The 16,187-nt window shown below is 50.0% G+C and overlaps 1 protein-coding gene across 1 annotated transcript in view; it reads right to left on the reverse strand.

Annotated features, from left to right (window-relative positions):
• Positions 1 to 854: 854 nt before the first annotated feature.
• The window catches only part of LOC119444485 (xyloside xylosyltransferase 1-like), a 49,764-nt gene continuing 34,431 nt past the window's right edge, over positions 855 to 16,187 (reverse strand). The window contains exon 5 of the mRNA XM_049664618.1: positions 855 to 1,041. Coding sequence (XP_049520575.1) covers positions 922 to 1,041 — 120 coding nt within the window. The 3' untranslated portion in view covers positions 855 to 921. The remainder of the gene's footprint in view (positions 1,042 to 16,187) is intronic.

Genomic DNA, 16,187 nt, shown 5'->3' on the forward strand with positions numbered 1-16,187 from the left:
AGTGCCACTCCTTGTTAGAGCAAAATAAGTAACTCATCTATTTTTTTTATCCCGGCCACGACGGCCGCATTTCGCTGTGGGCGAAATGGAAAAAATCCCGTGTACCATGCAACAAGCAAGCACGCCGTTCTGGATATGCACGATAGTCATTTATACCTACGCGGGGCGTGAGCTGTTATATTCAAGAATGCCATTTATATATTTACGCGGGGCGCGCGAGGCGCGGCAAGCCGTGCGGACATCGCGACTGAAAAATACAACAAAAAGCTAATGCATATTGCTACGACTGCCTTCTTCAAAAATAAACTCGGATTCTTATAAGGATTGTCTTGATCGTGCAACATCTGCACAAGCATTCCTTGAATAGCAACAGCTTCAGCGCTGCATGCCTTGACGGACGCCGTGACAAATAGCCGGCGTTCCGAAATTCCTTGTCTTCTATTAGGCACGGGCTCCTTTTTTTCTTTTTTTTTACAGGCTTGAAGGTGATCTATAATTTCTGCTAAAGACACCTGCTTTGCAAAAAGGTAGCGTCATCGCTACCTTTTCCGCGGTCGATGAGAACAAGCCCAGCGTGCTACGACACGGACGAGCAGTCGGCGATCCTTATAATCTCTGTGCCGGCCATCATGAATCGCCTCGCGCGCCCCCTATAGACCGTGTGCATTGCGAATTTGTATTACAAAGAAGTCTAGCACCGATTGTACAACTTCTTGTATAACCAAATGTCCAGCAGCCTTTCGCCGTTTTGTGTTACAAGAGTGCCACACCTGGCGAACTTTCTCGTTTTATTTTTGACGTTGCTGCGTTTGCCGTAAATGTGCTATGCACAACACTCACTAATTCCTGTTTTTTTATTGCAGTGCATCCCTTCTTGTAGAAGTAGGCACACAGCCGCGCATAATTAGCACCGCCTTGTGACTAGTACTCGGGACAGTGTGCCGAGCAGGCGTACACGCCCCCTTCGCACCACCTGTAGAGGCCGCCGTCGCGAGCTTCTCCGCTTGACGAAGCCACTGGCGCCTTGTTGCTCGTGGGAACCTGCGCCAACAATAACAACATACACCTGCGTGAGTGAAGTGTATGTGTGGGAGATGCCGCTTAGTGGCGCATCAGCTTTAAAGGAGATAATGCGCAAGCACACACAGGATGGCCGACGTCAGTTATTAGGAAATAGGATAGTAGTGCATGTACCTACTAGGTCATAAAATTCCGGCAGAACCCATCTCGCGTTGAATGTCGACGTTCGTGCGATTAACATTTAGGCAATGTACCGACACAACGTACTGCTGAAGACACATTTGTTTTGAATCTCTAGCAGTCAATCCGAGATTTCCACTGCTTCGGCTACGTGCGACAGCACCGTCTCCGGGATTGGCCCACCTAGCTATTACACTCGCTCGCAAAGACCTGCCACGACCATGACAGCATGACGATGACTCTATGACGACAACATAATGACGAAGAAGTGACGTCGACGGAATGACGAAGGCGGCATGACGACAATGGGATGACGAAGACCATATGAAGATGACGTCATGACGAGAGTCGGCTGACAAAGCTGGAACGACCACGCTGGCATCACGACAACGAGCATGTGCCTAGTGGCTCAAGCTCGTAGACAACTTGGGTCACTGGGCGCAAAACGATTAGAGACGGACAAGGATATAGATATATTCTGGAAAGTGCTTCAAGTATCCCAAGAATGCTAATCGCATTAATACTCTAAAATGCTGTAGTGACTTTAGGTGCTTTGCGGAGCAAAAACATTAGGATGCATTTGGCACGTGGTGTTTGTATCATGGGAGCAAAGATCTCTTTTCGATGACTATTAATGTGAGAACATGCTCAAAGTATGTGCTACATTGCTGGCTTATCACTGCAACATTTTCAAGTAGGCCGTTCTCCTTTCAGGAGGTTACTCTGGGTGAGATCTGCATGTCTCATGCGTAAACAACAAAGAAGTTTCATATTCCTTATGCTTATCGCTGTTTTCTTCCTTTAGCTTCACAGCAGAATTCGAAAACGTGGCGCAAAACTTATGGCACAGCGAATGCGCGCTCTGCTTTGGGAAACTCTTGTTTATCATATATTCAATGCTCGTGTGCTTCACGTTCGTACTTAACGCCTAATACGTCCGCATTTACCACCTATACCCAAGCAGGGCTTTATAAAGGGCGGATAGTCATACGGCCGAATTAGGCATGAGTAAGGCTGTTTATTGAAGGCGCATTGCATATATGTTTCTTCGGAGGTAAATAACAGTGACCTACGTCTATGCTACGTCTATGCTATGCTATGGGACAACAAGGACACGGAACAACGGCTACGGAACCGGCAGCGCTGACACCGTCGTCCCATCGCTCAGGCCCGATGCGGCGGTGGCGGCGGCCGCAAAGCTGCGGAGTCTAGGTGAGTGGCGCTTCGTGCTCTAAGCTATTCTGCTCATCTTGGGGAGTAGCAGGAACGCGAATACATGTATCAAGTATAGATATCTCTAGCGCCTAGATGGGCGTTAGAGAATAATAATGCGGGGCTTCATTATTATGAGATTGAAAATATTGGCTGCTTTCGTACACATCTTTCTAGCGTTCAGTTCAACTACGAAAAAACAACCCTCTTGGTGGAGTACATCACCGCTGACAGAATGCCATTGATTGCGTCCTCGTATATCCTATATTTCATTTTACAGCGTAAGCTGTTATGGGCTCATTCCAACAGCCGTTTCTGGTAGCGATGATGCCGCCGCCGCCCCGTAACGGCTATCGCCGGAAATGCGAAAAATTACCCGCTCTCCGCCGGCATCGAACCCAGGAACGCTCCGTGGGAGTCGGATACTTTACCACTGAGCCACGCAAGTGCTTGCTATCAGCGTCAGAAAAAGGCCCTATAAACGCGCCCTAGGCAGAAGCGCAGGCGCAGACGACCCGTGCCTCCGCCAATATGGTGGCGTCATCTAGTTAACGTGCCTGCACTGCCGCATGCGATCAGATGCGGTTAAGACGAGGCGCGCAATCAACGCTATCCCGATGTTAGATGTGCACCACGTATTCTGCGTAGCTCTTCGGTACACGTTATGGCTTCTCCTCGCAAGGTACGAACCGCTGCTGAAGCGAATCGTAGAGCTAAGTGCGCGGCTACAACCAGGCATCATCGGGCTCGGCAGACTACTGTTCTTCATACAACGATAGGACGCAACACATCAAGGAAAAAATACAGGTGAAAGAGCGTCACTCGCAACTAACTTTATTCCGAGAAAGCATCGCAATATATAGCTGAGCTAACACATGCGCAGCAAGGTTCGACGTATCACCCCACCTAGATGAGTCAAAAAGAATCATGTGCTAGTTTAAAAAGCATCTAAAAAATTCTAACTCGGCGCCGCGCAACACCACTGACGTATCGCTAATGCAGATATCTTTTTTTCTTTTTATGTAATATGCCTCGAGCATTTCTCGTGCCAGCACCTCGTTGCTTCTACCCAGAATGCTGATCTCCTTAAATCTTGCGTTACATTTACATGCTTTGCAGTGCGCAGGTAAATGTGTTGAAAGGTTATTCTTAATGGAAAGAGCATGCTCTCTCGCTCTGTCGTTAACACATCGACCCGTTTGGCCGATGTAAACCCTGCCACAGCTGAGCGGAATTTCGTAAACCACACCCACCACACAAGTGACGTCGGGATTTACATGCCTCTTGTCACATATAGGCTGCTTGGGTGCTTTGGAAATCCGCGGGCACAGGCCTGACAGCTTCCTTGGTGCAGAGAGCACCACTGGGACATTGTTTCTATTCGCTACCTTCTTAAGGTTGTGCGCAACCTTATGTACGTAGGGTACAACTATTGGCCTTGTTTCCATCGGTTGCCGTTCCTTCTTTTTTCCTTTTAATTTTTGAAGGAGTGTTTCAGCTACAGCACCAATGACGGAGCGCGGATACCCTGCTGAGTAGAGCCGGTTGACCTGACTGTCAAAGCTGTCCGCCATCCTGTGCGGGCACGATTTCGCCAGCGCACCTTCCAAGCACATAGAAGCAATGCCTCTCTTAATTACTTTTGAGTGGGCCGCATCATAGGGCATCAACTCTTTGCATGATCGGGGACGGTAGGCCCAGCAAATGTGTTCCTCTGACAGCGTGAGGCTCAGATCTAAAAATTGTATTTTGTTGTTAGTAGGGAGCTCATGCGTGAAGGCCAGCCCCTTCGCATGTTGTCTGAATTCCATCAAGATTTCGTCCACCAAGTTAGTGGTAGTCATACATTGTTTAGTATTTAAAACTACTAGAAAGTCATCGACATATCTAAAAACCCTATGCACCTTTGCATTGTCAAGGCCCTGAGCTAGCATTCTGTCAAAAGAGGCTAAGAACATGTTGCACAGCACTGGGGCTACGCACGATCCAATACATATCCCGTTCCGTTGAATGTAAACCTGCTCTTCGTGCGTCACAAATGTCGAACACAGATAAAATTCTAGTAAGGTCAGGAAATTATCAACGGAAATTCCTGCAGTCCTCTCAAAGGCAAGAATGCCATTCTCTTCAATACAGGTTCTCACAACGGTAAATAATTCTGTATGCGGCACTGAATAAAATAAATCTACTATATCAACTGAGAACGCACAGCCACCCTGTTGGAAACCTTGCAAGAACTGCGTAACGTCATCCGAATTTCTTGCGATAAACGGATCTTCCACCACAAGCGATTTTAGTTGTTTTAGAAGAAACCGGCTTACAAGTTGTTGCCATGAATCTCGTTCACTAACAATACAGCGGAAGGGCTTCTCTGGCTTGTGTGTTTTCACGCTAAAGAACACCGATAGCACACCTAGTTTGGCAGCATTAACAGCTTTAGACAATCTTAAAAGTTCAAGATCCTTGCACAGCAACGTGGCCTTGGCTTTTACCTTGTTCTCCTGAATCTTCACTGGCCTGAAGTTCTTTCCTTTTGCAAGTGCAGCTTGTTCACTGTAGGCTCCGGAAGACATAACAACAAATCCTCCCTCCTTATCGGCTTGCAGGAGCTGGAGATTGTTTTGCTTAAAATAGGAAACCACTTCTCTAGTTGGATCCTTACAACACACATGTTCACGCTGTACACTTTTTGCAAGGCACTCCACTCCTTCCAAAAGGCATCTTTCTTTGTCTTCACCTTGCACCGCGTTAGACACACGCCTATTCAGTGCCAGCAATCCGTGAACTTGAAGTCCCGGGGGCATGGAAAACTTTGGTCCTTTCTTCAGCGTGTTGGCTATCCTTTCAGGCAGGTGCAGATCTCCAATAACGTGCAGCTGGGCAGGTTTTGCAGCTTCCTTCTTGGTAGCCCTGGTCAAATGGTTTAACGTACATCGCCACCAAAACTCCGTCGTCTGCTGCGCAGCCCTCTGATAGGACTTGAGTTTCTGATGAGCTAGCCATCCTGTGTCAGAGTCAAAGCACTTGCTTCGCAGGCAGTCCTGCAAAAGGCGAATTTGTCTCCAGACTTCCGATTTCCACACTCGGCAAATCCTCTTCGCGTGCCCGATTGACGGCTTCACAAACCCGCACAAGGCTTGCACTTCAAACGGGACCAACCCATTGGTGATGTGGTAGGTCAAGTATCTTGCACGGCATGTGGCCTCAGCAATATAAGCGACTAGTAAGCAAGCTTCAGAAATAGGAAGAGTTGAACCGAAGAAAGGGCCCGCTATAGAAGAAATATATCTTAATGAAACTTGTTGTTGGGCTAGTTGGTACATTCTTCATACAACGATAGGACGCAACACATCAAGTAAAAAAATACAGGTGAAAGGAAAGAGCGTCACTCGCAACTAACTTTATTCCGAGAAAGCATCGCAATATATAGCTGAGCTAACACATGCGCAGCAAGGTTCGACGTATCACCCCACCTAGATGAGTCAAAAAGAATCATGTGCTAGTATAAAAAGCATCTAAAAAATTCAAACTCGGCGCCGCGCATTTTTTAGATACTTTTTTTTTGCGGCGCCGCAATTTTTAGATGCTTTTTAAACTAGCACATGATTCTTTTTGACTCATCTAGGTGGGGTGATACGTCGAACCTTGCTGCGCATGTGTTAGCTCAGCTATATATTGCGATGCTTTCTCGGAATAAAGTTAGTTGCGAGTCACGCTCTTTCCTTTCACCTGTATTTTTTTTACTTGATGTGTTTCGTCCTATCGTTGTATGAAGAATGTACCAACTAGCCCAACAAGAAGTTTTATTAAGACTGCTGTTCTGAGAGCATTACAAGCCGCAGCTCGCCGTCGACTCGGGGTGGACAGTTCAGATCGTTCTCGTCAAAATCGAGGCGAAGACACTTCGCTGTGGAGACCTGGTTATGCGTGGTGCCGAAATTGGAGATACTCTTGCGCCGCTCAACCAGCTTACGCTGTGATAGTGCTGCGTGTGCCGCGCAGGCCTGTGACTTTTTTAAGAGCTTGGCTAACGTTGGTTGGGACACTCTGTATATTGACACGTAAACATGTTTATCTTTCGCCGATGGCGGCTTTCCACCGGCTAACAAATGTTAAACGTTATCGCTCGGCGCAGGACGCGCCTGTATCAGAAGTTTCTAGAACGTTATCGATGCTTCTTTTCGTTGCCTGTTTTCACCGACGTTTATGTTATCTGATTGTATGAGCGACGCCAATTGTCTAGAACTTTCTGGAAGACACGCGCGTACCAGGGATTATTCTGGAACCTTCGATGACTCAGCTATAAAAGCCGACGCGTTTTGCCGCTGATCAGATTTTCGACGATCGCCGACTGTGTTCGCCGCTATCGTTGTGCTTTGAGTGTAGCTTGCTTTTGTGGGCACAGGTTCGCCCAATAAACAACCAGTTTCGTCATACACAGTTTTGTGACTGTTTTTCCTACCGTCACTACTACGTGACATCTGGTGGAGGTGCTAGTTCGTCCATGCACCGAACGCCCCCGCAAAGCCGCGACCCAAGCCCAAAACCGGAGGACGAGACCAACGTCGCCAAGGACCAGCGAGCTAGCCGTAGGCAGCAAGGACTTGTGCCGGAGTTCGGACTTCTCCCCGAAAAGACCACCGCAATCAAGGCCAAGTCAACGACCAGAATGGCAGCACCAGCGTCCCCCATCCTGCTGCAACAACCTCGGGAACCACCGACCTTCCGTGGATCATCGGCTGAAGACCCTGAAACCTGGCTGGAGACATACGAGCGGACCGCGACGTTCAACAAATGGAGTGACGATGACAAGCTGCGCCATGTCTATTTTTCGTTGGATGACGCTGCTCGGACCTGGTTTGAGAACAGAGAGACCACCCTGGTTACGTGGGACCTTTTTCGTGAAAACTTCGTGAGGACCTTCACGAGTGTCGTACGAAAGGAGAGGGCAGAGGTTCTCTTAGAAACCAGAGTGCAATTGCCGAACGAGAACATCGCTATCTTCACGGAGGAGATGACTCGCCTCTTCCGCCACGCCGACCCCGACATGTCTGAAGAAAAGAAAGTTCGGTTCTTGATGCGGGGTGTCAAAGACCAACTATTCGCCGGATTGATGCGGAACCCGCCCAAGACTGTCACCGAATTTCTTTCCGAGGCTACAACGATCGAGAAGACGCTTGAAATGCGCGTCAGGCAATACAACCGCCGTGCCCTGACCAACTACGCCGACGCTCAAGCGCTAGGCGCCGACGACCTGCGCGAGACCATCAGAGCGGTCGTTCGCGAGGAGCTGCATAAGCTCTTTCCCAGGTCGCAGCCTCACGTGGCATCTATCGCCGACGTCGTCAAAGACGAAGTTCAGCGCTCACTTGGAGTTCCCGATGTGCAGCCACAATCGCCGCAACCCCAGCCGGAAGCGCTGACCTACGCCGCCGTCGCCCGTCGTCAAGGCCCCCCTCCGCGCTCGCGCCAGGGCCCCGTAACGCCGCAGTTCCGTCGTCCACCGCCGCCGCCGCCAGCACGCCCGCCCGTCGCCCAGCGCAGCTACCAGAGGAAGACGGACATTTGGCGCGCCCCCGACCACCGCCCGCTCTGCTATCACTGCGGGGAAGCCGGCCATGTCTACCGCCGATGCCCATACCGCGAAATGGGCCTACGAGGGTTCCCCGTCAACGCGCCGCGTCCCGATCGAGGTGAACGACCGCGTGACATTGCCGACTACCTCGCCGGAGCCCAGTGGCAACCACGACGATCCTCACGCTCGCCGTCACCAGGCCGCTACATCTCGCCGCATCGCCGTCAGTACAACGGTCCCACCCGGGGCCGATCTCCGAGCCCTTACCCGGGAAACTAAAGGCAGCAACCGATGGAGGTGCGGTTGCTGTACGACGCAAGGCCGAAGATCCTCCGCCGCCGCCGCCGACGACGACGATTCGCGAATCATCACGACGAGATATCAGCACGCCGCCTAGCAACAGCCTTGACAGCACTTCGCCGCCGCAAGATGACCGGCCGACGCGACGTAGCAGCAGCGGAGCAAGCCGACGCAGCCGTGATCCGACGCCACGACTTAACCGTAATGCTCGACGACGGTCTACCGACTTAGACGTGCTCATCGATGGTCATAACGTCACCGCTCTCGTCGACACTGGCGCCGACTATTCCGTCTTCAGTGGCGCGTTCGCCGCCAAGTTAAATAAGGTGAAGACTGCCTGGCAAGGACCCGATATCCGGACAGCGGGAGGCCACCTAATAACGCCGGCTGGAATCTGCACAGCCCGAGTCACGGTAAACAACCGCACTTACCCGGCGAGCTTCGTAATCCTGCAGCACTGCTCCAGGGATGTCATCCTAGGCATGGACTTTCTAAACCAATACGGTGCAGTCATCGACTTAGGATCCAAGTCGATAACGCTTTCAACGCACAACGCGCTACCACCGGATACAAGCATAAGTTACCATGCCTTGAATGTGCTTGAAGAACAAGTCACCGTTCCGCCTCGCTCCAGCGTAATGATTTCCGTCGGTACCGAAGTGCCTGCAGACATGGAGGGCATCATCGAGGGCGATCATCACCTACTGCTCGACCGTGAAATTTGCGTCGCAAGAGGCATAGCTAAGCTACGTTCAGGGAAAGCAAGGGTGATGCTCACGAACTTCAGCCCTGAATACAAGCACATAAACAAAGGCACCACGGTCGCCTACATCGACGAAATAGTACAAGCCAGCAGTTCCTTCGCCTTCACCGATTCCAGTGCACCTGCAACGACGACTATAATACCTGAGCCAACTTTCGACGTCAATCAGAACCTTCCCAGGCACAAGAAAGAACAACTAAACGCTCTGCTCCTGCAATACAAGGACTGCTTCTCGTCGTCGTCAAAAGTTCGACAAACCCCTGTCGCCAAGCACCGCATCATCACCGACGAAAATGTCCGCCCACTGCGTCAGAGCCCGTACCGAGTTTCGGCGCGCGAACGTGAAGCCATAAGGCACCAAGTCGACGAAATGCTACGCGACGACATCATCCAGCCGTCCAAGAGTCCGTGGGCGTCCCCCGTGGTGTTAGTGAAGAAGAAGGATGGAACCCTACGTTTCTGCGTCGATTATCGTCGCCTCAACAAGATCACGAAGAAGGACGTATACCCCCTCCCACGGATTGACGACGCCTTGGATCGACTCTACAACGCAAAGTATTTTTCGTCGATGGACCTCAAAACCGGCTACTGGCAAATCGAAGTCGACGAGAGGGACCGGGAGAAGACGGCCTTTATAACACCAGACGGACTGTTCGAGTTCAAGGTCATGCCGTTTGGTCTTTGCTCGGCACCTGCGACTTTCCAACGCGTCATGGATACAGTACTGGCAGGCTTGAAGTGGCAGACTTGCCTCGTCTATTTGGACGACGTCGTTGTGTTTGCCTCAAGCTTCGAGGAACACCTCCGGCGCCTTGAAACAGTTCTTCAAGCAATCAAAACCTCCGGACTCACGTTAAAGCCAGAAAAGTGCCGTTTCGCATATGAGGAGCTCTTGTTTTTGGGCCACGTCATCAACAAGTCTCGAGTGCGCCCCGACCCTCAGAAAACTGCGGCCATCTCCAACTTTCCTCTGCCCGCTGACAAGAAGGCAGTGCGTAGATTTCTTGGACTGTGCGCCTATTACAGGCGCTTCGTCAAGGATTTTTCACGGATCGCAGAGCCACTGACGTATCTCACGAAGGCTGACGTCGAGTTCAAGTGGGAGACGCCGCAACTCGAAGCATTTGAACAACTGAAGCGACGCCTGCAATCGCCGCCAATACTTGCGCATTTCGACGAAAACGCCGATACCGAAGTCCACACCGACGCAAGCAGCGTAGGACTCGGCGCCGTGCTTGTGCAGAGGACTGATGGACTAGAAAGGGTTGTAAGTTACGCTAGCCGGTCGCTCTCGAAGGCGGAAGCAAATTATTCCACAACAGAAAAGGAGTGCCTCGCCATCATCTGGGCTACATCAAAGTTTCGCCCCTACCTCTATGGCAGGCCCTTTAAAGTTGTGAGCGACCACCACGCCTTGTGTTGGCTAGCTAACTTGAAGGATCCTTCAGGTCGCCTCGCACGATGGAGTCTGAGACTTCAAGAATTCGACATCACCGTCGTTTACAAGTCCGGGCGAAAGCACTCCGACGCCGACTGCTTGTCTCGCGCCCCCGTCGAACCGCCGCCACAGGACGACCAGGATGACGATACTTTCTTGGGACCAATCAGTGCCGACGAATTCGCCGAACAACAGCGAGCCGACCCGGAACTAAGGAGCCTTGTAGACTACCTGGAAGGCAAGACCGTCATTGTGCCGAAGGTGTTCAGGCGAGGATTGGCGTCGTTTTTCTTGCAAAACGACATTCTCCTAAAGAAGAACTTCTCGCCTCTCCGAGCCAACTACCTCCTCGTGGTACCCTCAGCATTGCGTCCAGAGGTTCTGCAAGCACTCCATGACGACCCAACGGCTGGACATCTCGGTTTTTCACGCACTCTCGCGAGGATACAAGAAAAATACTACTGGCCTCGCCTCTCTTCCGACGTCGCCCATTACGTAAGGACATGCCGAGACTGTCAGCGAAGCAAAACACCGCCGACAAGGCCAGCCGGACTTCTACAGCCAATCGAGCCACCTCGCCGACCGTTCCAGCAGATCGGGATGGACTTACTGGGGCCTTTTCCGACGTCGACGTCCGGGAATAAATGGATCGTCGTCGCTACGGACTACCTCACCCGCTACGCCGAAACAAAAGCCTTGCCCAAAGGCAGTGCCGCCGAGGTAGCCCGATTCTTCGTTGAGAACATCCTCCTGCGTCACGGTGCCCCAGAAGTCCTCATCACCGACAGAGGCACGGCCTTTACGGCAGAACTAACTCAAGCCATCCTGCGGTACAGCCAGACAAGCCATCGCCGCACCACCGCCTACCACCCGCAGACGAATGGCCTCACCGAGCGCCTAAATAAGACCATCGCCGACATGCTGGCAATGTACGTCGACGTCGAACACAAGACGTGGGATGCCATCCTTCCGTACGTGACCTTCGCATACAACACGGCCGTGCAAGAAACGACGCACATGGCGCCGTTCAACCTGGTCTACGGAAGGAACCCGGCAACGACGCTTGACGCCATGCTACCAGACGTCGCTGACGAAGAAAATCTCGACGTTGCCACTTATTTGCAGCGTGCCGAAGAAGGTCGACAGCTCGCCCGCCTGCGCATCAAGAACCAGCAGAGGACCGACAGCCGACACTACAATCTACGACGACGCTACGTCGAGTACCAGCCCGGCGACCGTGTTTGGGTCTGGACTCCGATACGCCGACGAGGACTTAGCGAGAAACTGTTGCGTCGCTATTTCGGACCATATAAGATAATCCGACGTATTGGCGCACTGGACTATGAGGTCGTGCCAGACGGCATTTCGCAATCACAGCGGCGCCGGGCACGACCTGAAGTCATCCACGTGGTGCGTCTTAAGCCTTTCTACGCCCGCTGACGAGCTTATAGGTACTTTGTTACTTGTTATTTCTTTCTTTAATACGCGTCGTTTTGTTTTCGCTTTCGCGTTTGTTCGTAGCATCGGGACGATGATTTTTAAGGGGAGGGTATTGACACGTAAACATGTTTATCTTTCGCCGATGGCGGCTTTCCACCGGCTAACAAATGTTAAACGTTATCGCTCGGCGCAGGACGCGCCTGTATCGGAAGTTTCTAGAACGTTATCGATGCTTCTTTTCGTTGCCTGTTTTCACCGACGTTTATGTTATCTGATTGTATGAGCGACGCGAATTGTCTAGAACTTTCTGGAAGACACGCGCGTACCAGGGATTATTCTGGAACCTTCGATGACTCAGCTATAAAAGCCGACGCGTTTTGCCGCTGATCAGATTTTCGACGATCGCCGACTGTGTTCGCCGCTATCATTGTGCTTTGAGTGTAGCTTGCTTTTGTGGGCACAGGTTCGCCCAATAAACAACCAGTTTCGTCATACACAGTTTTGTGACTGTTTTTCCTACCGTCACTACTACGTGACATCTGGTGGAGGTGCTAGTTCGTCCATGCACCGAACGCCCCCGCAAAGCCGCGACCCAAGCCCAAAACCGGAGGACGAGACCAACGTCGCCAAGGACCAGCGAGCTAGCCGTAGGCAGCAAGGACTTGTGCCGGAGTTCGGACTTCTCCCCGAAAAGACCACCGCAATCAAGGCCAAGTCAACGACCAGAATGGCAGCACCAGCGTCCCCCATCCTGCTGCAACAACCTCGGGAACCACCGACCTTCCGTGGATCATCGGCTGAAGACCCTGAAACCTGGCTGGAGACATACGAGCGGACCGCGACGTTCAACAAATGGAGTGACGATGACAAGCTGCGCCATGTCTATTTTTCGTTGGATGACGCTGCTCGGACCTGGTTTGAGAACAGAGAGACCACCCTGGTTACGTGGGACCTTTTTCGTGAAAACTTCGTGAGGACCTTCACGAGTGTCGTACGAAAGGAGAGGGCAGAGGTTCTCTTAGAAACCAGTTTTGTGACTGTTTTTTCTACCGTCACTACTACGTGACAATATATACATGTATATTCGAGAAGCCAGTTTCCGTAGGGGTTGCTGCTCGTATAGTTCAAGGAAATCGCTAAACGTTACCTTGAATTCGACCTTAAACGCTGTCGCCGGCAGCGTAAAGTGCTGTCGGCCGCAAGCGTAAAGAGGCTTCGCCTACCTGACGTTGATGGCAGTTTCGCAGTAGCTAACCTTTAGGTTTATTTGCTTACTGAGTGTAGCCGCGCAGAGTCCTGCCTGCCGACAGCTGTCTGGCATCCGAAGCCATTTCCTCTAGGACACGGTTGCTAATCGCGTCGCGATGAGATGGTTCGTAGGAAGTTTAGAAGCCATTTTGGAAAAAAACCTGCCGAGAGCTAGTGGGGCTATACTAAACCAGGTGCAACCAAATTAGGAAGGCCCACTAAGCTTCAACAAAGTATCTCCCTCATCAGAACAGGAATTGGCCTTCCTGGTGCAGTATTCGGCCACTACCTCCCTCATGACCCCTACAATTAACCCATGGCCCTCAATCCCCAGCGGCTGCGGAGCACCTGACCAAGGCGGTGGTCAGACCTGCGACGCGGCAGAGGGTGCTAAGAATCTCTGGGTCCGGACAGGCCGCCACTGGAAACTGAGCCTGGCAACGTTCAACACGCGCACCCTATCGAGGGAGGCTAGCTTAGCAGGGCTATTTGAAGAATTATCAGGTATTGCCTAAGATAATATTGGCCTCAGTGAGGTTCGAAGATCTGGTGAGGCTTAAACAGTGCTGACTAACGGCCACGTCCTCTGCTACAAAGGTCTTCCAGATAAGAGAGAATTTGGAGTAGGATTTTTAGTCCATAAAGACATAGCGGGCAACATTGATGAATTCTACAGCATTAATGAGAGGGTAGCAGTCGTCGTAATAAAGTGAATAGGAGGGATAGAATGAAGGTAGTACAAGCCTATGCCCCAACCTCCAGTCACAATGATGAAGAAATAGAACAGTTTAATGAAGACGTTGAATTAGCAATTAGAAAGATCCAAACTCAGTATACTGTAGCCATGGGAGACTTCAATGCAAAAGTGGGGAAAAAGCATGCTGGTGAGCAAGCAATTGGCAACTACGGCATCGGTTCTAAGAACACTAGAGAGATGTTGGTAGAATTCGCGGAGAGGAATAGGCTCCGAATAAGCAATACCTTCTTCAGGAAGCGCTGTAACAGGAAGTGGACATGGAAAAGCCCTAATGAAGAAACGAGGAATGAAATAGATTTCATACTCTCTGCCGATGCCAGCATAGTGCAGGATGTAGAAGTGTTAGGTAGGCTAAAGTGCAGTGACCATAGGTTAGTCAGGTCTAGGATTTCTTTCAATTTGAAAAGAGAAAGAGTGAAATTAGTCAAGAGGAAACAGGCCAACCTAGACGCAGTAAGGGTGAAAGCAGACCAATTCAGGCTTGTGCTCACAAACAAATATGCAGCTTTAGAACAGGAAGATCAAGATAACATAGAGGTAATGAATGAAACCGTAACTAGGCTGATCTCAGAAGCAGCAATTGAAGTGGGAGGTAAGGCACCAAGGCAACCAGTAGGTAAGCTCTCCCAAGTAACAAAGGACCTAATAAAGAAACGGCAAAACATGAAAGTGTCAAACTCGAGAGATGAGATAGAATTCGCTGAACTGTCGAAACTGATCAATAAGAGGAACGTAAGGGATATCCGCAATTAAAACGTGGAAAAGATTGAGGAAGCAGCAAAATATGGACGCAGCGTTAAATCAGTAAGAAGAAAGCTTGCCATAGGACAAGGCAAGATGTATGCACTGAAAGATAAGCATGGTAATATCATCAGCAATTTCGATGACATAGTAAATGCTGCGGAAGAATTCTATACTGACCTGTACAGTGCCCAGAGCAGCCCAGCTACTTTCATTCGAAGTAGTGATGAACAGAATACCGAGGCTTCTTATATAACTAGCGATGAAGTTAGAAGGGCCTTGAAAGACATGACCAGGGCAATAGCTGCTGGAGAAGATTGAATAACAGTCGATTTAATCAAATATGGAGGAGAGATCATGCTTGAAAAGCTTGCGGCCCTTTATATGCAATGCCTCATGACTTCAAGTGTACCAGAAAGTTTGAAGAACGCCAACATTATAATGATCTATAAGAAGAGAGACGTTAAAGAGTTGAAGAATTATGGTCCGATTAGCTTGCTTTCAATATTGTATAAAATATTCACCATGGTAATTTCCAATAGAATCAGGGCAACACTTGACTTAGGCAGCCAAGCGAACAGACTGGCTTCAGGAAGGGATATTCTACGATGGATCATATCTATGTCATAAATCAGGTAATAGAGAAATCTGCGGAGTACAATCAACCTCTCGATATGGCTTTCATAGATTCTGAACAAGCATTTGATTCAGTAGAGATACCAGCAGTCATAGAGGCACTGCGTAATCAAGGTGTACAGGAGGCATACGTGAATATCTCGGCCAATATCTACGACGATTGCACAGCAACCTTGGTTCTCCACAAGAAAAGTAGGAAGATAATTATCAAGAAAGGGATCAGGCAAGGAGACACAATCTCTCCAATGCTATTCACTGCATGTTTAGAAGAAGTATTCAAGCTTTTAGACTGGTAAGGCTTAGGAGTGAGGATCAACAGCGAATATCTCAGCAACCTTCGGTTTGCAGATGACATTGTCCTATTCAGCAACAATGGAGACGAATTACAACAAATGATTGAGGACCTTAATCGGGAAAGTGTAAGAATTGGGTTGAAGATGAATATGCAGAAGACAAAGATAATGTTAAATAGCCTGGCAAGGGAATAAAAATTCAGGATAGTCAGTCAGCCTCTAGAGTCTGTAAAGGAGTACGTTTATGTAGGTCAATTACTCACAGGGGACCCTGACCATGAGAATGAAATTTACAGAAGAATAAAATTGGGTTGGAGTGCATACGGCAGGCATTACCAAATCCTTATTGGGAGCTTACCACTGCTATGCCTCCCCGCCTCCCCCCCATCAGCATACAAAAGTCGGCATTTCACTTCCTTCAAATGGCGCTGAGCCGTGCTCCCTCAAGGGCTGCAGAATAGACAGCGCTAGCGTTTCACTTCCTCATAACGAACCACTCAGTAGTCCTTGGAATGTGCCAAGTTTTCATCTTTTATTTGTAATTTTTTTAAAAAAAGGTTCGTATGTTCACACTCGTGGGCAGT

Source organism: Dermacentor silvarum, chromosome 3 (assembly GCF_013339745.2).
Source record: "Dermacentor silvarum isolate Dsil-2018 chromosome 3, BIME_Dsil_1.4, whole genome shotgun sequence".
NCBI classification, from domain to species: Eukaryota; Metazoa; Arthropoda; class Arachnida; order Ixodida; family Ixodidae; genus Dermacentor; species Dermacentor silvarum.